Source organism: Oryx dammah, unplaced genomic scaffold, assembly GCF_014754425.2.
Source record: "Oryx dammah isolate SB20612 unplaced genomic scaffold, SCBI_Odam_1.1 HiC_scaffold_1, whole genome shotgun sequence".
Taxonomy (NCBI): Eukaryota; Metazoa; Chordata; class Mammalia; order Artiodactyla; family Bovidae; genus Oryx; species Oryx dammah.
In genome coordinates, this window is record NW_024070185.1 from 51,940,879 (window position 1) to 51,964,949 (window position 24,071).

Genomic DNA, 24,071 nt, shown 5'->3' on the forward strand with positions numbered 1-24,071 from the left:
TTTATAGTAGCCTTTCTTTTCTTTTTTTTCTAAAAAGTAAACAAATCAAAAATACCTGACTGGTGGTGTAAAGGATCTTCTGGGAAAATCTAGATAATTTCGGATTGTGGTTTTCATTAGAACAACAACAGGATTGACTCTATGGCCAGCTGCCTGTCATTTTGAGCAAGATTAAGCCTGTTCTCATTCCAAAGGCCTGTGGGCAAGGTCTTTCTCAGAGGAGCTCTCACTGGGCCATGTTACCATTTCAGCTCAAATATTGAAAAAGGAAGGTCGGGGCCAGGAACACCCAGAGGCGTTTCCCTTCTCTGTCATGGGTGGGAGCCCTGGGTGGTCTTGATACTTACATGGAGAGAGCAGTGCATGGGGCAGAAAGGGGGAATTCTGTGGTGAAGGGGACTTGGAAGGAAAAAGCAAAACATCCTTCTACTTGATAGGAAACCAAAGCTCGAGGTTTAATGCAGTGCCAAGACACTTATTCCCCTGTCCTTGTTAAGGAAGACAGAACAATTGCCTTGTCAGCTTACACTTTTCCTAGAACAGCTGAGCGGTTAGGGTGGTGCCTCAAGGCTGCAGGAGAGTTGTGCATGCAGCAGCAGCAAAAAAAAAAAAAAAAAAAAACCCAAAGCCACTTATATTTTCTGAAGTTGACAATGTTCAATGTGTCATTTGTGCTCATGTTATTTATTTTTTTTGTGAGTCCCAAATTCAGGCTCCTGTAGTTCCAAGACAGCAGTGAAAATATAAAACAGAGCTTTTTCTCTCCCTTGTCCCTCATGAAGCAGGTGGAGGCTGTGGCTAGAGCGAGCTACTGTCAGGCACAGAGGTAATGGAGTTTATAGAAAAGCAAACTTTATGTGGGGGTGGGGTGGGGAAGGGACCAGCCTGAGTCTCAAAGATTTCCTAAAGCTTCTGAAGAGGATTCAAAAGATTGTTCTGGAATTAAAAGCACCTCTTACTGCAGGCCATGTCAAAAACAGACTTGAAAACAATTCAGTTAAAACCCTACAAGCAATCCATAGGAATTCCATACAGACGCTATTGAATTGGACAACTGTGGCTTTCAAGAAATTTGCACAGAAGATGACAGCTATCATATGTGGTATGAAAGGCATCTTTCACCTTGGAAAGTTACTTTGGTGTAGTAGGCTTTCCAGTGTTCACTGAATTGCATATGAATAATACACACAGTTCTACAGTGCCCTGAATGTTGACTGTCTAATGGCATCAACATTGATAGGGATGTCATGCTGCAGAGAACCCTAGTTTGGTTTTGAGCTCCACTACCTCCATGAGAAATGACTCTCCTGTAGGGCTCGATGACCTTCATGTCAATCCGCTGCTCCTGTTCTCCGATCACCACGGTCCTCCATAGCCGGTTGTCCTCCCGCTCCTCTTCCGCCGTATATTCTGGAATAGACTCCGACTCTTGGCCAGAATCCTTGTTGCCTGTGGAATCCTCTGTAAATGAAGCAGAGAGCAAGGATGAATGGGCAGGACCTCTACAGGTGAGGCAGTTCAACAACTAGCTACCTCCTGGCAGGCTCAACCTGATGAACTCCTTGTTCTGTACAGCTCTGAGCTAGCTTGACACCATCCTGACTTCATCAAGGACACTCAGTGAGGTCTTCCTGATTGACAGACTGCATGACCAATCCATTGGTAAGGCTAAGCTGAGGGTGGGGATAGGAAAAGGGCTGGAGCTGTCTTGTGTCTGCAGTGGTCCAAGATGGGGATAGACTGGGTGCTAACTCCTCCCTTGATCATACAGGTTGAGGCCTGTGGTCTTTCTGATGGTGTGAAAAGCTATTATTCATCAGGCCTTATTTTCCTTGGGTCACATTTATTGGTGTAACCTGAGTGCCCAGAGTGCTCTGGGGCCCCTCAGCTCGGTAGCTTGATGATTCTGCCAGCCTAGACCTGCACTCTAAGACGCTAACAATGGGCTTAAACCTTCTCTGTTGGGATCACATCTGGAGATTAATTTGATATAACTTGTTATAAGTTTTTCAAAATATGCTACACAAAGATTTTACAGTAAGTGAGAAACAACCTTATAAACCAGAAGTGCTCCAAGCCCCCAAATTCACAAGACTCTTACTTGTGGGTGCCCAAGGTAATGAAAAAGCCCACTGAGCATTCTTAGGGAAAAATTTACTACTCACTCTTGTGCATCAAAAAGAAGCAACTATATTTAGTTTTTTTAAATAATAAGCCACAATTGTTTCCCTTTTTACTTCAAGTACTAGTAGAATTTCACAATGGTTATTCTTTGTATGTTTATGTAATTTGGTAATAAAGGCTTATTTATAGTTTTCACAATAATTCTGTGAGGTATTATCATTCTTAACTTTCCATTTCATAAGAAATTGCCTTTGGTTTACACCACACCTGCATTCTTTCAATGGCACTTTGCTAAGAGTAACAGCAATATTTATTAAGCATCTACCAAATTAGCAGGCAGAGAAGATAAGATGTAGTGGCAGACATGATACCAATGCAAAAACTCTGAAGTAATGACCTCAGATCACAGAATCAGGAAGGAAATACAATCAAGCCCTTACCTTTGCTAGTCTTCTAAGCTATCATACTGCACCCTGAATGTGTAATTGTCTCAGTCTCATTTATTTTACTATAAGGTGGTGAGCTCCTTGGGCTAAGGAATCATGCCAATTTCATCTTTAATATCTGCCTCCACCAACCCACTTCACACTTAGCTTGGAAACCTGCACAGAGTTTTCAGCAGAACTTGGGAAGGTGAGTGAGTAAATAAAGCTTGGACAAGTTCCTGGAAATACAGGTAATCTGTAAGGGGGCCACAATGGGACTGTTATGTTCCAGAAGATGTCACAAGACAGATTCAAACATGTCTAATTACCTGTGACTTAGAATAGCAAAGTGAAGCCCAGCTGGGAAGCAGTCCTAGCCGCTTCTGCCAACAGCAATAGCTACCACCACCTACAGAGCCTGGCCTCACTCTGGCTTTCCTGCATTCCCACCAGCGCTTGCTGCTTACTCAGGACAGGAAACTAGCAACCTTGGCTTCAGATTAAGCACTGTGTCACTTGTCCAAGTCCATCCATCTGCTCTGGACTCCCTATCTGAGATCCCTTCCAGCTCTCCCCCTCCTACTTGAGTTAGGGCCCTTGAATGCCCTGCACAGCTCCCCTTCCCAGGACCCTGCCTTCCCACTTGTCTCTGTTCTCTCAGACCTCTGAGCTCAGATGTGGTTGTCTTCTGAGGTTCCAGTATACACCTGCTCTTATCTACATTGTAGGCATCATCGCCAACACCTCTTTACCCTGTTTGGAACCTCCTTTCCCCACCTCTTTTGATTGATGTAAATTAAATAGAGTTCTATAATAGCTAGGGGTACAGTATACTCTCTTAAGGTGTTGAATTCTAGAAGTCAACAATATAAGCTAGCAGGAAGTAAAGGTACGTTGTTCTACTCCCTTGAATTAACAGTATCTTCCTGATCTTAATAATTCTTCTGCTACAACTATAAATTGCCATCTTTCCCCCGCCATCATTTTCTCACTATTTGCAGAAGTTTCAGGGCTCATTTAAACCTCTGTCCCTAGGCCCTCCAAATTTAGTGTTTGGTCTCCCTCTCATCACTAAGAAAGGCTTGATTTTCTTTGTCTTCTTTTCTGAATAATAAGCTTTTCTCCCTTGCTGCTTGCTGTTGAAGTCAATTAGCCCTGGTACACAAGGGAGAAGTCATCTTGAACATTTTCTTTCATCTTTGATGAGATGATTTAGTACACAGGCTCTGAATATCCTATGCTGAAAGATCACAGTGAGGAATCTACCATCGATGATCATATGAACCACTGGTTGATGAGGTCAGCTATGGCCTCCAGTAGGGACATACATCTGTAAAGGGGACTTGGTCTCTATGCTGTGCCCTTGCACTGATAATGGGAATAATCTGAAAATGCCCTCAAAGACATTCATTATGTTTAAACTTCTAATTTTTTTAAGCCAAAGAGCCGCCCCCCCCATTTGTATTATCTTTAGAAATCACTCCCAGGAAGAAAATGATTTTAGATATTATTATTCATGACATATTTGATCACTAACATAGGCATGCTGCTAAGTCACTTCAGTCGTGTCCGACTCTGTGCGACCCCATAGACCTCTGGCAGCCTAGCAGGCTCCCCCGTCCCTGGGATTCTCCAGGCAAGAACACTGGAGTGGGTTGCCATTTCCTTCTCCAATGCATGAAAGTGAAAAGTGGAAGTGAAGTCACTCAGTCGTGTCCGACTTCGCGACCCCATGGACTGCACCCTTCCAGGCTCCTCCGCCCATGGGATTTTCTAGGCAAGAGTACTGGAGTGGGGTGCCATTGCCTTCTCCAAACATAGGTATAGTTATTAATATATGAATCTTGAACACACTATGTATTAATCTAGACTACTGACCTAGAGAATAGGTTGAATGTTACTAATTTAATTTGTAGGAGTGCTTCCTAAATGTCACTTCATCATTCAAGACATGTTTAATATTATGCTAAATACCCAAGGAGATTTATTAACTAGTTTTTAATTTTCATTCTTAATATACCTTTCATCTCTCCCTTTTATTGCTACTTAGTATCCAATGTGTATCCAGGTATTGTTGAGTTAGAAATATATATAGTTTTAGGGGGAGGGAGCTTTTAAAGGAAAATAATTTTTTTTTTTCAAATTGTTCAAAAGCATATGAACATATCTCTACAGACTTTTCCTGACAGGATGAAGCTTCATCTTCTGTCAGTATCACAAACTGAGAAAATACTTTTTTCCTGTCGAAGTATGGTTCAGTCCTGTTGGAAAGAGCAGAGCTGGGATTTAAATGGGCTTTCTCCATTCTCCTTGCTATTGCTAGTGTTGTGAAAGTAAAGTCGCTCAGTCGTGTCCGACTCTTAGCGACCCCAAGGACCACAGCCTACCAGGCTCCTCCGTCCATGGGATTTTCCAGGCAAGAGTACTGAAGTGGGGTGCCACTGCCTTCTCCAGCTAGAGTCCTAGGCACATCTTTTTCCCAGGGGACAAGAGTAACTTTCTGATGGCCTTCCCACTTTCCTCTTTTCATACTCCACCCCCTGCCCCCAACTCCATTTGAACTTTTTGTTAGAGGAAAGACATCCTGTATACAATTAAGAAAGTCTTTAAAGTTCTTTAGAACAGGTATGTAGTTAATTGGAATGTGAAAACTCAGCACACAAAAATATAAGGAAAAATCATCTTTTCAGACCACATCACATTATCATGTAAGGCTGCTTGTGAGTAAAACAGAATAAGCTCCACACTGGACTGGTTTATAAGCAGAGTTAAAACAGGGAGTTGATTTCATAAGCTGGTTGCCTGCAGGCTGTGAAAATAATGACCACAGAAATGGAAGTTAAATGAAGTGACTACCTGATTATCTGGAAAAAAATGTGAGGCTACCTTATTCACATAGGAAACTGTCCGTCATTAGGGGTTAGTTTTAGGAAAGATAAACGAGGTCACTAAACATTGCTAGGAGCCTAGGAAGAAAACATACATGAGCACATGGATGTTTTTTACAGCATTCTTACCAGAAATATTCAGGCTAAAATTCTTTATCATTTTTCCATTTTCCTTACAAAATGCCTTTGCTAAGATCTGAATTATGGTAAAAATAATTCTGTGGTCAGTTTGAAAACAGAAATATGTCATCATAATTTTTTCTGACCTTTGGATATTTTTAAGTTTATAGTATTAGTTTAATAAAGTATCTTTACAAAAGCTGAGCTCCCTTAGTAAAAAAAAAAAAAAAAAAAAGACTAAGCTGTTAAATCCTTCACCATCTACATATTTCTGATATCTTTGGCATTTATAAATATCAAAGGACTTCAAGCCTCCATAATATCATCCTTTGAATGGTATTTTCCAGCTATTCTGACACAATTATTAAAGAAAGTTGCTTGGAAGGGATGGCCAACTTAACATCTTTTGATAATAAGCTTCAGAATTTTTTCCATAAGCAAAATCACACCATGGGCAATAATCTGGCATCAATATTTGGTCATCAGCTACTGACTAAAACAGGCAAATGGGAAACTAAGGGCCCTCAAGCCACCCCAAAATTGTGGGATTAAAAAAGCATGTAAATGTGAAGGTGGGTCATTAGGCTTGACTTCAGGTATGTTATCCTAACATAGAAAAAGACCCTCCTGTTCATTGTCAGTATATTTGTGGAAAAGGAGCATGGCCCAGGAGTTGCAGACAACAAGTCAGGTTTTGTGCTGGCTCTGACATTTACTAGCTATGTGTCTTTAGGTGAATCACTAAACCTCTGGGGGTAACATAATACCTGTTCACAGAGTTGACATGAGGATTAATACAGTTAATATTTATAAAGCAGCTAGCACAGATCCTTGACACACAGCAAGCACTACGAAAAGTGTTCATTAAATAAAATTAATTACTGACCAAACACTTTTAAAACCCTGTGACTTAAAAACTCCAGTTTTGTTTAGAATCTATATGCCTAGTTAGAACACTCACATAAGAAAGAAAAACAACAAAACCATGCAGCTTTCAAGCACTACTTTCATACTTTGAGACTCTAATATACATTAGACTCCTTTATAGTCAGTTATCTATGTCTGCATTGTAAAATATAGCTATTCAGATATACTGGGGGTTTCAACATTTATGCTGTTGTTTATTTAAAATGGTGACTGAACATACTCCTTTCATGTGAAAATCAAGGTGGACTTTTAAAATTCAACTTACACTAAAGTTCTCTTCTTTAAGACCTAAAAGCAGGGTTGTGGCTGTTAAACTGGTTCTTTCAACATAACTATGTCGACTAAATAGAAAGAACTATGTCAGCAAGTGGCAGCTCTAATTACCAGTTCGCTCAGCCACCACCACTTGGCTTGACAGTTTTACTATTTATAAAAATAAAAGGTTCAGATGTGGGGTGACACAGTTCTCCAGGGCAACAGAGAAGTACAGGGGGAGGAGAGGGAGGGACCCGCAGGGGAATGCCACAGCTGTCTTCTCTGAGATTTTAAGTCAATGCCTGATTTTTACACTTAAAGATTTATTAGCAGGAAAGGGACTGGGACAGCTGGGGGCAGCTAGAAAGGACCTATTTGTGTATTTCAACTCACAGGGACAAATATCCCAATAACTATATGAATCTAAGAACATGATAAAATGCAATATCAAATCTCTACTTAAACATAATAAACTATAATATAAGTAGTTTAGCTACATCGTATTCTCTTAGCTTGAGGAAATAAAGCTTTCCACACTGTGAAAGCAGGCTCTGAATCTAGGGCTGGTTGTGGATGTAGCCCTGGTAGCTCAATGACCATTGGTTGAATTAATTAAGTAATTTGATGTTACTCTCCTAATTTCCTAGTTATGTTTTTCTATGAAGGAAACTGCTGGAATTAGTATGACTCTAAAAGTCAGGGCATCTGTTCAATTGTGGTATTTCTTTTTTTACTAATTTTCACAATATATCAAAGCAATAGATATAGCCAGGATTCTCTTACTTTCAAATCCAAATTTACAAAGTCAAAGAATGCCACCCTGTAAAGCTGAAACTACATGATGGCATTTTTTAAAGCAAATTCTGTGTATATATTTCTTAACAAAAGCAATTTCATTGAGCAAGAGAAAGAACTGGTAATCATATAATATGATATAATATATTAAGTCATATAATAAGACTGGTAATCATATCAGGAATGCCCAGGTTTGATAAGCAAGTTTTTAATCTTCTGACTTTTTATTCTCCCTCCACCACACCCTACCCCATCCCTCCTTCCTTCCTACTTTATTGGTGATATAGCACCAAGCATAAGAAAGTCTCTGGCCTTATGGAGCAGACATTCTAATGGGAACAGAAAGATAAGTGAGATCCAAACAGTTAAATTATATGATTTCAATTAGTGTGACACATGGAAAATAAAATTAATACTGAGGTAGAGTGTGACCAGATGGTGGGAGTGGCGTGGATACCTTTGATTACAGAGGAAGGCCTCTCTGAAGAGGTGACATCTGATAAAGATCTGAATAAAAACAAGGAACCACACATGTAGAATGTGTGGGAAAGAACATTCCAGACCATGGAAGGTTGTACAGAGAAATTGTTAAGCTCTATTTTTCCACTTCAAGTTTTATCTTCCAGATTAAATTCTCTTTCTCTGCAAACCCAGTCCCAATTTTCTTATGATACAGAATGTAACAGTTTTCTTCCAATCTCAGCCAAACATAAGGCCTGGCATAGAGTAGGGGTTTGACAAAGGCGTGATGGTTGTGTATGACCTCTGTGAACCACACCTGTTCTGTCCAGATCTAAACCATCAATCATGGCGACTTATGACCTGAGATACAAACAGAAGCTTCTAGAAAGCACAAAAAAGCAGCCAGCAGCAACACAATGGGAGGTTTGTTCCTAATGCCACTTAGATGCCATTAGATATGATTAGATAATCTTTCACTTAACTTCCGCCTGCCAACTTGGCAACTTACCATGGCCAGTGTACTCAAAAGAATCTGCTTCATCGGGAGTCTCAAGTTCATCCACATTGATATCAATCTCATCTGGACTGTCCAAGTTATCATCAGAGAGAACAGACCCTTCACTTTGATCCAGAGACAGATTGATATTTGGGGCTGTGAGTTTGATTCTCCGAGGATGAGTGCTATCAAGATCCAGAGAATTAGGAGGTTCTAAAGAAGATAAAGAGCAGTAGTAAGTGTTAGACCATCATACACAGGACTGCCAACAGTGGGTGTGGCCCCAGTGGAAAACAATTTTAAGGCCCTTTCAGCAAAGGCTCCACCTGCTAAAAGTCCTTACTTAGGGTTTGGACCCCTTGACCAGTAGCCCTCAGTACTGGCTTGCTCCAGCCACATCAGCTCTGGTCATGCAGAAATAGGAAGTGGGAGTCATTGCTAAATGGGCAGAGATCTAGTCTTGAGACGGAGAAGGCACCCTACTCCAGTACTCTTGCCTGGAAAATCCCATGGACGGAGGAGCCTGGTAGGCTGCAGTCCATGGGGTCACGAAGAGTCAGACATGACTGAACAACTTCACTTTCACTTTTCACTTTTATGCATTGGAGCAGGAAATGGCAACCCACTCCAGTGTTCTTGCCTGGAGAATCCCAGGGACGGGGGAGCCTGGTGGGCTGCCGTCTATGGAGTCACACAGAGTTGGACACGACTGAAGCAACTTAGCAGCTAGTCTTTAGAACTGCCCTGTTCAGGTTTTAAAACCTGACACTGTCATAATATTGGATTACATTTTTTATGATGCTTATTAAGAGACACGATTAAGCTTTACATACAACTTATAATGATTCAAGCAGACTTTATTCCTGTGGAATAGAGGATATGAACTTTATCTGTTATGTTTACAGATACTCCCCACATACATCTCTTTAGTTCCTGACAACTCTGTTATGAACTTTCCTTGGCTGGCATTCTTTCTTTTTTCAAAAAAACTGAGGCATCCTTCCAGATTACATTCCTTGGTCAAGCAGTCATTACTTCTTATGCCAATATTGCCTGACTCTGGTTCTTGTACCATAGGGATAGTCTCCTCGTGTAAGGCTCATGGAATTAGCTCCCTGTAATATGCATCTTGTTGCTCAAGTGCCTTTCACTTATCAGAAGCAGAGCTGGAGAAGCAATCTTTAACCAAGTTGATCCCAGCTAAACAATGGTACAGAGACACAGTAACAATAAAAATTTCAGGATTCCCTATAAGAAAAGGTTTTGAAGGCCATCTAATATACCTGTCAATTCTGCAGTTCTAACTCTGGTCTTGTCCCAAGGAAGCTAACACTGTTTCTTTGTCATTAAGATTTTTTTCTGTATAGAACAACACCTAAATTGTGTTCCATGTAATATCTTTATGTATTACTTGGGAAAAAAGTTTCTATTGACCAATAAGTTTGTAAAACATTGAGGGGCTTCCCTGGTGGCTCAGATGGTAAAGAACATGCCTACAGTGCAGGAGACAGCATTTGATCCCTAGGTCGGGAAGATCCCCTGGAGAAGGAAATGGCAACCCACTCCAGTATTCTTGCCTAGAGAATTCTATGGACAGAGCAGCCTGACAGGCTACAGTCCACGGAATCAGAAAAAGTCGGACATGACTGGCTGATTAACACACTTGTTGACTAGTAAGTCTGTAAAACATTGGGATTCCACAGGGATTCTCAGAGGTGTGCTGTCCAAAAAAAATTTTTCTGATGGTAAAATGTTATATATATGGCTTCTAGGCACTTGAAGTTAGTGCAATTGACAAACTGTATGTTTCAAGTTGATTTTAAATTTTTATTAACTTTAATAGCCACATGTGGCTAACAGCTACCCTACCAGACAATGAAAGCTTTAGCACCTTTATTATTCAAAAGTGAATTGTGGGATTGAGGTTAACATGTACACACCACTATATATAAAATAGGTAATTAACAAAGATCTACTGTATAGCACAGGGAATTCTATTCAATATTCTGAATAACTTACATGGGAAAAGAATCCGAAAAAGAATGGATTATGTTTATGCATAACAATCACTTTGCTATATACCTGAAACTAACACAACATTGTAAATCAACTACACTCTAATATAAAATAAAAATTAAATTTAAAAAGCGAATTGTGGGAATTCCCTGATGGTCCAGGGGTTAGGGCTCTGCACTTCCACTGAAGGAGACCAGGATTCGATCCCTGGTAAGGGAACTAAGATCCCACAAGCCACACAGCATGGCCAAAACTTAAAAAAAGGGAGAAGAGAGAGAACTGTGAATCTGAATAGTGGAGGAGAGTGGAGCAGTGGCTACCATGCTTACTCTGCCATAGAGCACTTAAGAATAGTTATGTCACGTGATTAGTACTTTGAAGAATATACTTTAAATACCTGGACAGAAAAAAAAAAATTGGCTCCCTTCTTTTTCAATTCTAGGCTTGACTAATAATCTCAAGATTCAGGATCTAGGTAAGATCCTATAGCTGGTATAGTGCAAAGGAGAGAACCTAGTACAAAGTGGGAGTCATACAGGTTGCAACCAAAAACTTTAAATTCCATTTTGTATACGTCTTGGGTCATAATCTTAGAGTGTAGTTTTGGGTTTTTCTTTTTTTTTTAATAATCAGGATACTAAGCATTCTTAATATTAAATCACTAATTTTTAAATTTATTTATTTTAACTGGAGGCTAATTACTTTACAATATTGTAGTGGTTTTTGCCATACACTGACATGAATCAGCCATGGGTGTACATGTGTTCCCCATCCTGAACCCCCCTCCCTCCTCCCTCCCCATCTCATCCCTCAGAGTCATCCCAGTGCACCCTGAGTACCCTCTCTCATGCATTGAACCTGGACTAGCAATCTATTTCACATATGATAATATACATGTTTCAATGCTATTCTCTCAAATCATCCCACCCTCGCCTTCTCCCACAGAGTCCAAAAGACTGTTCTATACATCTGTGTCTCTTTTGCTGTCTTGTATACAGGGTTATCGTTACCATCTTTCTAAATTCCATATATATGTGTTAGTATACTGTATTGGTGTTTTTCTTTCTGACTTACTTCACTCTGTATAATCGGCTCCAGTTTCATCCACCTCATGAGAACTGATTCAAATGCATTCTTTTTAATGGCTGAGTAATACTCCATTGTGTATATGCACCACAGCTTTCTTATCCATTCATCTGCTGATGGACGTCTAGGTTGCTTTCATGTCCTGGCTATTATAAACAGTGCCGTGATGAACATTGGGGTACACGTGTCTCTTTCAGTTCTGGTTTCCTGAGTGTGTATGCCCAGCAGTGGGATTGCTGCGTCATAAGGCAGTTCTATTTCCAGGTTTTTAAGGAATCTCCACACTGTTCTCCATAGTGGCTGTACTAGTTTGCATTCCTACCAACAGTGTAAGAGGGTTCCCTTTTCTCCACACCCTCTCCAGCATTTATTGTTTGTAGACTTTTGGATCGCAGCCATTCTGACTGGTGTGAGATGGTACCTCATTGTGGTTTTGATTTGCAATTCTCTGTAAATCACTAATTTTAAACATTCTCACACTTAAATATAAATTTGGTGAACTTAGATGTTGGTTAGAATTTGGTATCATGATAAAAAGCAACCATTATCACAGGAACTGAAAACGTTGGCAGATCTAGGCATGGCTTGGGAGACAAAGGGTAGCCTGCACTCGTTGGTTATTTAAGTCAACTCTGTAATTAATTACATCAAGCCTAACACCTTCCTCACACATTTTTTCCCCTCTCTTCGCCTCTATCACTGAAATCACAAGTCGGATGCACAGGAAATGGTTCTCTCACTGAATAATGAACACGTTTGGATATAGAACACAGCTGAAAGAAATGAACGAACACTCTCTCACCTGGCCTCATGTCTGCAGCAGTGGGACTCAGCACTCCCTCCTCAAAGCGGATATCCATTCCTACATCCTCTGACAGCAGTCTGGAAAAAAAGAAAAAAAGCAAATGGTGTAAAACACTGCGTGGGATTTCATTTTCTTTGAAAAGAAAACCCCAAGATTCCAGGATAGTATTTTCAGTAAACCTAGTACATGTACTGAATTCACGTAACTGGCCCCAAATTAGAAAACAGACTTTCTGCAGTTACTGTGAATGAGAACCACGGACACAGCTTTTACCCTGTACACATAGAGAGTCACTTCTGTCAGTTCACACAAGTAAACATACCTTACAAAATTCAGAAACAGGGAAAGTAAATAACTAATAAAATATATTTAAGGAGACATGTAACTTTTTTTCTTTCCAACAAGAGATGTAATATATGTTCTGCAGTAAGGACAGGGCTGACTTGTATGTATCTCTTCCTCTGTGTAAATTTGAGCATACTACTTAAACTGCTGTGGGTACTGGAAAGCATACTCTGCTGGTCTCTCTCTGTAAAATAGGGATATACCACCTACCTCACTGAGCTGTTAAAAGGTTAAGCAATGAATGTAAAGGGCCTGACATCCCTGAGGAGGTACCAACTATTAATATTTTCTTTCCTTTGAATATTTAAAAATTCATTGTGAATTACACATTGAGCAAGATGGTTTTGGTCATGAGTTACTATCTTTTCTAATCAGTTTTGAACCTGGGACTGTTTATATTAGCCCACTTGGTAAGATTAGTGGAAGGGAACAAATACTGAGGAAACTGTGGCAAATTTACATGCTTTTGTAGGAAGCTAACCACTGTTCTGTGGTGTTGGAGAAGACTCTTGAGAGTCCCTTGGACTGCTAGGAGATCCACCCAGTTCATCCTAAAGGAAATCAGTCCTGAATATTCATTGGAAGGACTGATGCTGATGTTGAAACTCCAATACTTTGGCCACCTGATGTGAAGAACTGACTCATTTGAAAAGACCCTGATGCTGGGAAAGATTGAAGGTAAGAGGAGAAGGAGATGACAGAGGACGAGATGGTTGGATGGCATCACCAACTCGATGGACATGAGTTTGAGTAAATTCTGGGAGTTGGAGAGTGGAGGCCTGGCATGCTGCAGTCCATGGGGTCACAAAGAGTCAGACATGACTGAGCAACTGAACTGAACTGAACCACTGTTCACAGTAAATTCCCCTTGACTTATTTTTGTCTCCTGACCTTCATTCAGTACATCCCCATTTGTCACAATTATATATTTTTCTTCTTGGGGGCTTTCATGTAATTTTTCTCATCTAGGGTAACTACCTGTGATGTAGGCACCCTTCTAAATTTAAACATGATAAACCTTTGTGTTAAAGTGCTAAATTTAATCCCTCCCACTCCCCCTCCCTCTCTTATTGCTACTCCTTTCCACCTCAATCCAGGTCTACCAAACATTTGAAGTTTGCTTACCTGGATGATCAATTTTTTCAGGATCCAAGTTAAACCCGGTACTGTCAATAAAGCCTATGATGTAAACAAAATCCTACGTCTCTAGTGATAACAACTTGCTTCACTTATTCAACAAATATGTACAGTGTGTCTGCTCTGTGCTAAGGATACAGAAGACTGAAACAGACCAGCCTCATTCTTGTCGTGAAAATGAGATGATGGAGTTAAAATAATAATGACTGCTACCAACAACTCAGAGCTGCTCCTGAAAGAAGTAAATGCCTTTCTCCTTACCTGTCAACCCTACAGACCTCTTCAAAAACATAAGGAGTTTCTTTCTCCATACACTTGCTATGGCTTCTGCCATGTATGTTCTCTGAAATGAGTCCTGCAGCTTAGTTGAAAAGAGCGAGGGGTCAGCATGTGAGCCAAAGACAATAATGTAATGGCAGGAAGAAGATAACTCCTGCCAGAGACAGACAGCATTGGGAGGCAGCAAACTGAGCTGCCCAGCAGTGGAGGGGGCAGTGGTGGGCAAAGAGAAGGCCTTCTAGGGGCCCCAGTTTTGAAAGACCTGGGACCCAGAGGGATAGTTGTCTGGGTTTCCTGTACTGCTGCAGTTTTTCAGATCTCCCTACAATGATGCCTTGTCATCTGGGTGTGTTCTCCTTGACATCAACCCTGTAGGACCTGTGAGACAGCGCAATGCTGCTGAGAGCAGTTACATTCAAATCTTAGCTCCATCCCTTACTGTGTCACATGGCAAGTTATCTAATCTTTCTGTGTCTCCATTCCCTCACCAATAAAAAAGAGAGACTGTGCGCCTAAAAATAATATTGAAAGAAAAAAATGCTGTCTCCTTTATTGAAGTTCCTTTTGCTGTCTATTGTAACTGCTTTCTCCATTAGCCTTGAAGCTTCATGAGGACAGAAACCATGTCTGTCTTCTTCACTATTACATCTCCAGCACCTGGTATAAACACTCAACAAATATGTGTCAGATTGAATTACTGAACTTGAACTTCCCTAAATGCACACGTACATGATTTTCCCTAGTTGCCTATGAGTCAACCTTAAAAAAAAAAAAAAAGACATATCTACTTGATTCAGAGGGCACATAGGGGTGCTGGCCATAGGCCCAATACGAAGTTTAAAAATAGATAGCATCCACCTTAAATTTTTGCAGGTTTTATTGATGTTTCTAAGCTATGGGCAACATCACGGAATAACTGAAAGAGTCCTAGATATAAGGGTCTAGTTATGGGTTATAGTTCTACTGTTAGTACTGACAAGAAAATTAACTATCTTTGTGATTTTAAAGGAAGATAATAAATACCCAACATTACAGGGACTGTGGAGAACAAACAGAATAAGGAAGTACTCTGAAAATTATAAAGCACTAAGTTTAAGGTATTATATCCCCTCACTTTAAACATAATGTAGGATCAGTGATTTAACTGAAGTATGTGTCATGGTTAGGCAAAACATAATTAAGTTTCCTAAAATCTGAGTATTAGCTCAGGTAAGGGTAAGTTTCAGTGCTAAACAGATCTCCGTAGAGACTGTAAGTGCCCCTGGATGCACTGAAGTTAGTAAATAGAGCCTTTGTCGCTCAATGTCTTTTTGCAACACAGAGCAGAGACCCTGTTAAGGAGGTGCTAGAAAACCAAAAGTGGCATACCTGAGGGAAGAGAAAAACTGAAGCTGCGATCAGGCAGTGATCGGAAGCAAGGGACCCACAAACCCACGGATATTACAGAAGGCCATGCGGACTTTTTCAGGAAACCCCAGGAAAGAGAGAAGGAACACTGAATCAGAACAGCCCAGAGGCAAACCTGGGAAAAACCCGAGCCGCAGCCTTTGTCAATACTACCACATTCATACATTAGGCCGATAAATATTTGTAGAAATAAAGCAGCCAAACAGAATAATTGGCAATGAAATAGCACGGAGTTTTACATCAGTAATGGACGCTTCTCAGGATCAGTTGGGTAACTAATCAATCCACCGTGAAGGTAAGTATTTTACCGTATCCATCGGTAGTCACTACTTAATTTGGGGTTTTCTGTATACAGCACAGAGGTACCGAACAGGTTGTGGGGAGTTGTAAACACAAAACTGACTCTACTGTGGCCATCCTCTCCAAAAGATGGTTAGCTCCACATCTCCATCTAGAGGATGGATCTGGAATTGTTTGTTTGCTGGGTGGTTTTATAAACATCACTGATCTTCACCAAACAGTTCTGGCTCTCCACTTTTTGCACACGTGGTAGAAGTGTACTTCCCTGTCCTCCTCTGAAATTAAGGTGGGCATTGCGACTTGCTTTGACAAATGAAATGGTGGCCGAAGTGGCAGGTTTCACTTCTGGGAAGAAGAATTAGGAGAAAGCATGAGTGCCACGCGTTGTTCCCCACCTTGGTGCCTATGGAGGAGCTCAGCCCAACGGCTATGAGGAGCAGAGCCTCTGCTAAACAAAGCTCACTGGATATATGAGCAAGAAAGAATTTTTTGTTTTGTCTTACCCAGAGATATTGGGTTTCTTTGTTCAAACATGCTAATCCAACCCATTCTGAGTAGTACTACTGTTTATACTGATCTTTATTGCTTGTTTTGAAGGGAGTATCTGACTCACACTATGCCCTGATTTCCTACACTCTCAGCCCAGGCTCAGGTTGATGTACACATCTTCCTGTCTAGGTTGCTAAAACATAAAAGAACACTTTAAAAGATGAGGACAAAGCTCAGAAGAGCATCAAATGCTTTCAAGTATTCTATAAACTTGAATATTAATATACTACCTTTACGGGTTTTTCACAGTCATCTAGCCCTTGTCACTTTACTTAATACTTTTATTTAAATTGACTTATTTTATTCAAGTTTGCTCTGAAAGAAAGATTTGTATCACTATACATGGAAACTTAGAATCACTTGCCTAAAAGAAATAGTTGCATAAGTTTAATCAAAATAAAATAGTGCTATTGAATTCTAGGTAGAAACCCTTGAGCTGTCACTGTGAGACTTCATTGCTAAAAAGAAGAGATTAGAAAATGTCTGACAAGGGGTAATGACATTTATTGTTATAAGTACAAAGAAATGCTATGTAAGACAGAACACCCTAAAAGTAATCCATACATTTCCAAACTTGAAAGAGACCAAGGGAAATTCCAGGTGCCAGAAATCAACAGTTATTCTAGAAAGCTGATGAAAGTTAGTCTGCAGCATTCTTGACTGGACATAGGCCTTAGAGCCCCACAGGAGAAGGGACCTCCAGCTGCTAGAAGAAAGACCTGGATCTGAACTTCCATATAAGGCCATGGTCCCTAAAGAACTGCCCTCTGAATGAAAAGAGAGTAAGAACAAACTCTATCTTCTGGCCTCAGAAAGCATAGTCTGCCTGGAATCTTGGGTGGAAAATAAAAAGCAACCAGTGAGAATTAGACACACTATTTGTATGCCAAGTGTGTCTGATTTATATTACCTGAATGATGTAGCAAACCCAAGCCAAGAGATTAAAATTAAAATTCATCTAGGACCATTAAAAGCCTAGATTCCCAGGGTTCCAGAAGAATCAAATATGAAACCACTTGGCAGTGCTACTTTCACTAACTAGGATTCACTGGAAATCCACTTAGGAGAAAGTTAAAAACCCTCTAAAAGATTAACTCACACCAACACCCCCAACCCACACCTCCTAAGCTGCAAATTACACTAGCGAAAAACATTATGAAAAATTGCCAGCAGACGCTATAAACAGAAGAACTAGCAACAAAAGTCATTTAATAAATGAATAATATGAAAGAGATTATAATAATCACCTAGAGCCAGACATCCTGGAATGTGAAGTCAAGTGGGCCTTAGAAAGCATCACTACAAACAAAGCTAGTGGAGGTGATGGAATTCCAATTGAGCTATTTCAAATCCTGAAAGATTATGTGTGAAAGTGCTGCACTCAATATGCCAGCAAGTTTGGAAAACTCAGCAGTGGCCAAAGGACTGGAAAAGGTCAGTTTTTATTCCAATTCCAAAGAAAGGCAATGCCAAAGAACGCTCAAACTACTGCACAACTGCACTCATCTCACATGCTAGTAAAGTAATGCTCAAAATTGTCCAAGCCAGGCTTCAGCAATATGTGAACTGTGAACTTCCAGATGTTCAAGCTGGTTTTAGAAAAGGCAGAGGAACCAGAGATCAAATTGCCAACATCCGCTGGATCATGGAAAAAGGAAGAGAGTTCCAGAAAAACATCTACTTCTGGTTTATTGACTATGCCAAAGCCTTTGACTGTGTGGATCACAATAAACTGTGGAAAATTCTTCAACAGATGGGAATACCAGACTACCTGACATGCCTCTTGAGAAACCTGGGTGAGGAAGCAACAGTTAGAACTGGACATGGAACAACAGACTGGTTCCAACTAGGAAAAGGAGTATGTCAAGGCTGTATATTGTCACCCTGCTTATATAACTTATATACAGAGTACATCATGAGAAACGCTGGATTGGAAGAAACACAAGCTGGAATCAAGATTGCCGGGAGAAATATCAATAAGCTCAGATATACAGATGACACCACCCTTATGGCAGAAAGTGAAGAGGAACTAAAAAGCCTTTTGATGAAAGTGAAAGAGGAGAGTAAAAAAGTTGGCTTAAAGCTCAACATTCAAAAAACGAAGATCATGGCATCTGGTCCCATCACTTCATGGGAAATAGATGGGGAAACAGTGTCAGACTTTATTTTGGGGGCTCCAAAATCACTGCAGATGGTGACTGCAGCCATGAAATGAAAAGACGCTTATGCCTTGGAAGAAAAGTTATGACCAACCTAGATAGCATATTCAAAAGCAGAGACATTACTTTGCCAACAACGGTCCATCTAGTCAAGGCTATGGTTTTTCCAGTAGTCATATATGGATGTGAGAGTTGGACTGTGAAGAAAGCTGAGTGCTGAAGAATTGATGCTTTTGAACTGTGGTGTTGGAGAAGACTCTTGAAAGTCCCTTGGACTGCAAGGAGATCAAACCAGTCCATTCTGAAGGAGATCAGCCCTGGGTGTTCTTTGGCAGGACTGATGCTAAAGCTGAAACTCCAGTATTTTGGCCACCTCACGCGAAGAGTTGATGCATTGGAAAAGACTCTGATGCTGGGAGGGATTGGGGGCAGGAGGAGAAGGGGACGACAGAGGATGAGATGGCTGGATGGCATCACCGACTCGATGGACAAGAGTCTGAGTGAACTCCGGGAGTTGGTGATGGACAGGGAGGCCTGGCATGCTGCAATTCATGGGGTCGCAAAGAGTCGGACATGACTGAGCGACTAAACTGAACTGAACTAAAATCTTCATGGTGTTAAAGCACTGAGATTTGGCATTGTCTGTCATAGCAGGTAATGTCATTTACCCTGAGTAGCCATGCTGCTTAAAAAAGGAACATCTAAAAATAATAATGCAGAAGTGTTGATGATAAAGTGTTATAAAAAGAAATATCAGAAAAACATTAGCCACAGGAAGCAAGTGTCACAAAATTAGTAACAAACAAAATAGTCTTTGGGCAGAAAAGCATTATTAAGGGTTAAGAAAGTTAATAATTTATGATAAAAGGAGGAATTTCTCAGAAGATATATTGATCCAGAGTCAATATGCTTTTAACAACATAAGCCAAAAAAAGTCAAATATAAATTATAAGGAGAAATTGATTTCATGGGTGTGAACTTGAATATGTCTCAAGAATTTATAAATCTGAAAAAATGCATAAAGATACAGAAGATCTGAACAAAGTGCTAACAGCTTAATCTAATGGACAGATCTACATTCAAGAAAATTACACATTTTTTTTAACTCATGAAAATTGTATAAAATGTCATGTAAAATACCAAAAGTCAATATTAGTTAGTGTTAGTCACTCAGTCATGTCCAACTCTTTGTGACCCCATTAACTATAGCCCACCAGGCTCCTCTGCCCATGAAATTCTCCAGGCAAGAATCCTGGAGTGGGTAGCCATTCCCTTCTCCAGGGGATCTTCCTGACCTAGGGATCAAACCCAGGTCTCCTGCATTACAGGCGGATTCTTTACCATCTGAGCCACTATACTGCATGTACTTTATTTTCTGACTTCAGGATGACATATAAGAAATCAATCATAAAAAGACTGGAAACTGGAAAACGTATTTGTAAGTTGTTGAACAATAAAGCATGACATATCAAAACTTGTGAAAGTAGCTAAAGAAATTCCTAGAGTAAAACAAATAGCCTTGAACTCAAACATTAGAAAATAAAATGAATGAATTAGCTAAGGGCTCAACTCAATCCAGGAAGTTAGAAAAAGAACCATGCTCTTAGGTAAGTTCATGCTGTTTATACTAAACGTGGGCACCTATCTCATCACAAACACCACCACGTGGGGGCCAGCAACATAAATGGAATTCTTCAATTTGAGAATGGATCCCGTTTCTATTAGAAGAATTGCTGTTACCAGATTTTGTGTTTCTGGTACTTACACTTCTTCATAAAGAAACCAGCATGCTGTAGCATGGCAGTCCTGACACCACAGAGTAAAGGACTAATCACAAAAGCAAAACTTTGGTACCTGGTTAATTCCACCCTTTTGCCTTTAGACCAGGTACAAAGGTAAGCCCATTCTACATTGTATATATCCTTCCAGCATTTCTGAAGCTGGAGGGATTTAACTGTTGTAGGATTAGCCCTGTCCAAGATCAAGTTCTTTTTAATAGCAAATGAGCAGTGAACCAAGACACACACACACAGCACTTCAAGATGCTCATGTTTCCTGACAGGTGTGCACACTCAGCAGCAGACAACACCGTTTCCAGGGAATAATCATTTTTATAAGACTGACCATTAAGAAATACAGCTCCATAGAAATAGGGTAGCAGGCTAAGGATAATTGTTCTTTAGAAAAGTACTGGATAGTTATGCTTATTTATTTGGGGAAATGATTACATAAAGAGAAAGTTCTTTTGTGGCAGAGTTCCTAAAATTCTCCTGATTTCCTTTTAGTCAAATAAGACACACTGGACTGGTAAGGTTGCTTTCTCTAGGCATGGAGATAAAATGAAAAAAGAAGAAAACCTTTCACCAGGTGCTTGCCTGCCTTTGTTAAACACATAAATTAGCCCTTTAAAGACCAAAGGTTGGAGAGTTGCCATTTTAGGATCCCTGTCTGATAAAGTGAAGTGAAGTGAATGTTGTTCAGTTGTGTCCAACTCTTTGTGACCCCATGGACTACATGGTTCATGGAATTCTCCATGCCAGAATACTGGAGTGGGTAGCCTTTCCCTTCTCCAGGGGATCTTCCCAACCCAGGGATCGAACCCAGGTCTCCCACATTGTAGGCAGATTCTTTACCAACTGAGAGCTAAGGGAAGCCCAAGAATACTGGAGTGGGTAGCCTATCCCTTCTCCAGGGGATCTTCCCCACCCGGGAATCAAACCGGAGTCTCCTCCATTGCAGGTGGATTCTTTACCAACTGAACTATCAGGGAAGTCAGATAAAGTGGGCAGCACAATTTAAGGTAAGGGTACATGCTACTCTGTAAGCTCCAGAGCTCTTATCACATTACTCAACTGGGGGTAAGACAGGCTGCACTGGGGATCACACACAGCTGAATCAAGCTGATACTCAGGAAAGGATGGGAGCTTAGGAAGCTGAGTCTGAGCTCTTGAAATGAGGTTCTTGCCAACAACTGGCTACCCCATGGGACCTCACTCACCCCAGAACACATAAGTGTGGTGACTCCTATAAGCCAGTCAGCTGAGGGCAGATAAGGAAGGGAGAACAGGGAAAGGAGACAGAAAGCGAATGGAAGATAAGCGCTTGGCACTCACCCCCTTACTATCTTCTCTAGGGATTCTGCAAAGCCCACAAACCACAGCCATCTGTTCTCTGATTCTCAGAGGCAAGAGGCATAATATAGTCTCCTTACTCAGAGTTCAATTCTCAGAATAGGCAAGTAGCAAAAATCACTTGTCATCCAAATGACCCTTGAATGATAGCATATGTCGTTCTGTATAAAATCCTTATGAGCACTACCATCTAAGGAACACTGAGGAGGGATAGAAGGAAAGCCTAAATATCATTTAAACCCTTTGCTTTTCAGATAATAATTAGATCCTTGGCTGTGAACGGGGCTGCATGGAGAATTCTACCTCTTGCCTGCAGGGTATATATTAGTCCCACATTTTTTCTAAAACCTTAAGTCATCAATAATGCATTTGTTGTTAAGAAGATTAAATTAAATGATGTAATCTCACATTGGGGAGGGGCATATACTTGTTTCTGAAGCCAACCTACAGTTCACAACTTGGATGACTCATAAGCATTTTGAATTCAACATGTACAAGACTGAATTCAGCGCTTTCTTTTACACAGGTCTGCTACAGCCTACATTCCCTGTGGTGGTTTTAAAAAATGTCCATGAAGTCTCTGACATTCCTCTCAGAAGTTGGAGCCTAATCCTCCTTTCCTTAAGCATGGACTGAACTTAGTGACTTGCTTTTAAAGAATGGAATGAGGTAGAAGTGACAGTGTCTGACTTCTAAGACTAGGTCCCTAGAAGCATGTGCCTTGCTTCCTCTTCGGTCTCTCTTGGATTGCTCTCCCTGGGAGAAGCCTGCTGCCGCCACATCCAGAGGATGCTCGAGCATGAAGTGAGGAACTGAGGCTTCCTATAAAAACCCAGGCAGAAACTGAGGCCTGCTGCCAACAGCCATGTGAGGGGCTCACCTTGGAAGCAGGTCCTCCAGCCCCAGTCAAGTCTTCAGATGACTGATGTCTCAACAGCAACTTCATAAGAGACCCTGAGTCAGAACCACTATCTAATCTGCTCTTTAATTCCTGATACAGAAACCATGAGAGTATAAACGTTTGTTTTAAGGTAAATTTTGAGACAATTTATTACCTGGTAATAGTCAGCTAACATCTTCCCGTCCCAGTCAATGTCCCTACTGATCGCCTGAGCTCCCAAACCCCCAAATAAGCATTCATTCATTCTTTTCCTTCTTTTTCTACCATTTCTTCCCAATCCAGTTGACCATCCTGACAATCCAGTCTTATACACTGGCCTCATCTTCTCCTCTTTACTTTCACTGCTACAATCTTAGTTCATTTTTTTCCTAGCAGAAACCTGTTTCTGTTTTCACTCCCCACCTCCCTCCACATTGCTCAGTATCCAACCTTCTCATTCTAACCTTGTTTCAGTCCTTTCACATCCCCATTGCCGCAAGGGAAGGGTCCTGGCTCCAGAGTGTGGCTCACCAGGCTTCACGGTCTGGCTTCCCAGGATACACCCAAGCTTCCTCTCCCCTCAGACACTCCCCACCTTGGCCATTGCCCATTCCCTATTTGGCCCTCGCTTGTCATCTACAACTCGGCTTAGACATCTCAGCCACAGAGCTCATCCCCGACCTGCACAGTTAGGTCAAGTTCCACAGTACCGTGAGCTCACATCAAATGCATATTTTTCATGATTTACAACAATCTGTTCCTAACTTGTCTGCCCTACCTCCCACACTCATGGTCATTCTTGTTCCCCACCTCCACACTTACACACAGAGGTCCTTGAGGGCAGGCTCTCCCAGTGCTTAGCATGTGTAATTGGCAAAGGGCCTAGCATGTGGTGGAGGCGAATAACTAGCTACTGAATAAACACCCTTATTTAGAGATGTGAGGATGCCCTGCTCTTCTAGCAAAGTGTTCCTCATAAGGTTTTATCACATAATGGAACTCGACCACCAAAATTCTCTACCAACAAATCACCTTCCATAACAAGTTAAACTTTCTTCAAAACATAATTCAGACAAATGTATACATATATCCCCTTCCTCTTAAGCCTTCCTCCCACCACATCTCACCCCTCTAGATAGCTAGTACAATGGAAACACACAATATTATAAAGCAATTTTTTAAAAATTTAAACATAAAAACATAACTCAGAAATGTGGGTGATTCTTACAATAGTGATCATCACAGAAGAGCAACTGCTCTAAACATAATTAGGTGAAGTTCAGCCAGTGTACAGTTTACAGTGCTTTCTCCCGCAGTGATCAAAATACCTCTCTGATGCTATTAGGAGCAACCTGGGGTCGGGGGAAGGTCGGGGGTAGGGGGCATGCTAAATAAGGATGAGGTTTTTGTGAAAGGAAGAGGAAGAGAAATGGAAATTTCTGTTTGTCTTCAGAAATGCAGTCAGCAGCTTCTGGAGATTGACAA

General features: G+C 40.8%; 1 protein-coding gene and 1 long non-coding RNA gene across 3 annotated transcripts in view; one reads left to right on the forward strand and one right to left on the reverse strand.

The window, feature by feature from the left end:
- Window positions 1-24,071, reverse strand: part of PRUNE2 (prune homolog 2 with BCH domain) — a 289,354-nt gene that overhangs the window by 30,554 nt on the left and 234,729 nt on the right. Inside the window, exons 10-12 of the mRNA XM_040256916.1 lie at window positions 12,397-12,476; window positions 8,505-8,705; window positions 1,288-1,461 (exon numbers count right to left, since the gene is read on the reverse strand). Of these exons, the coding sequence (XP_040112850.1) occupies window positions 1,288-1,461; window positions 8,505-8,705; window positions 12,397-12,476 (455 nt within the window). The remainder of the gene's footprint in view (window positions 1-1,287; window positions 1,462-8,504; window positions 8,706-12,396; window positions 12,477-24,071) is intronic.
- On the forward strand, window positions 1,456-13,940 carry LOC120875231. Of its 2 annotated transcripts, XR_005723905.1 has the most exons (3): window positions 1,456-1,662; window positions 2,640-2,757; window positions 12,307-12,403. It is a non-coding gene; the product is annotated as an uncharacterized LOC120875231 (long non-coding RNA). The 2 variants fall into 2 exon arrangements; XR_005723901.1 differs by having other exon boundaries at window positions 1,456-2,757; window positions 12,307-13,940.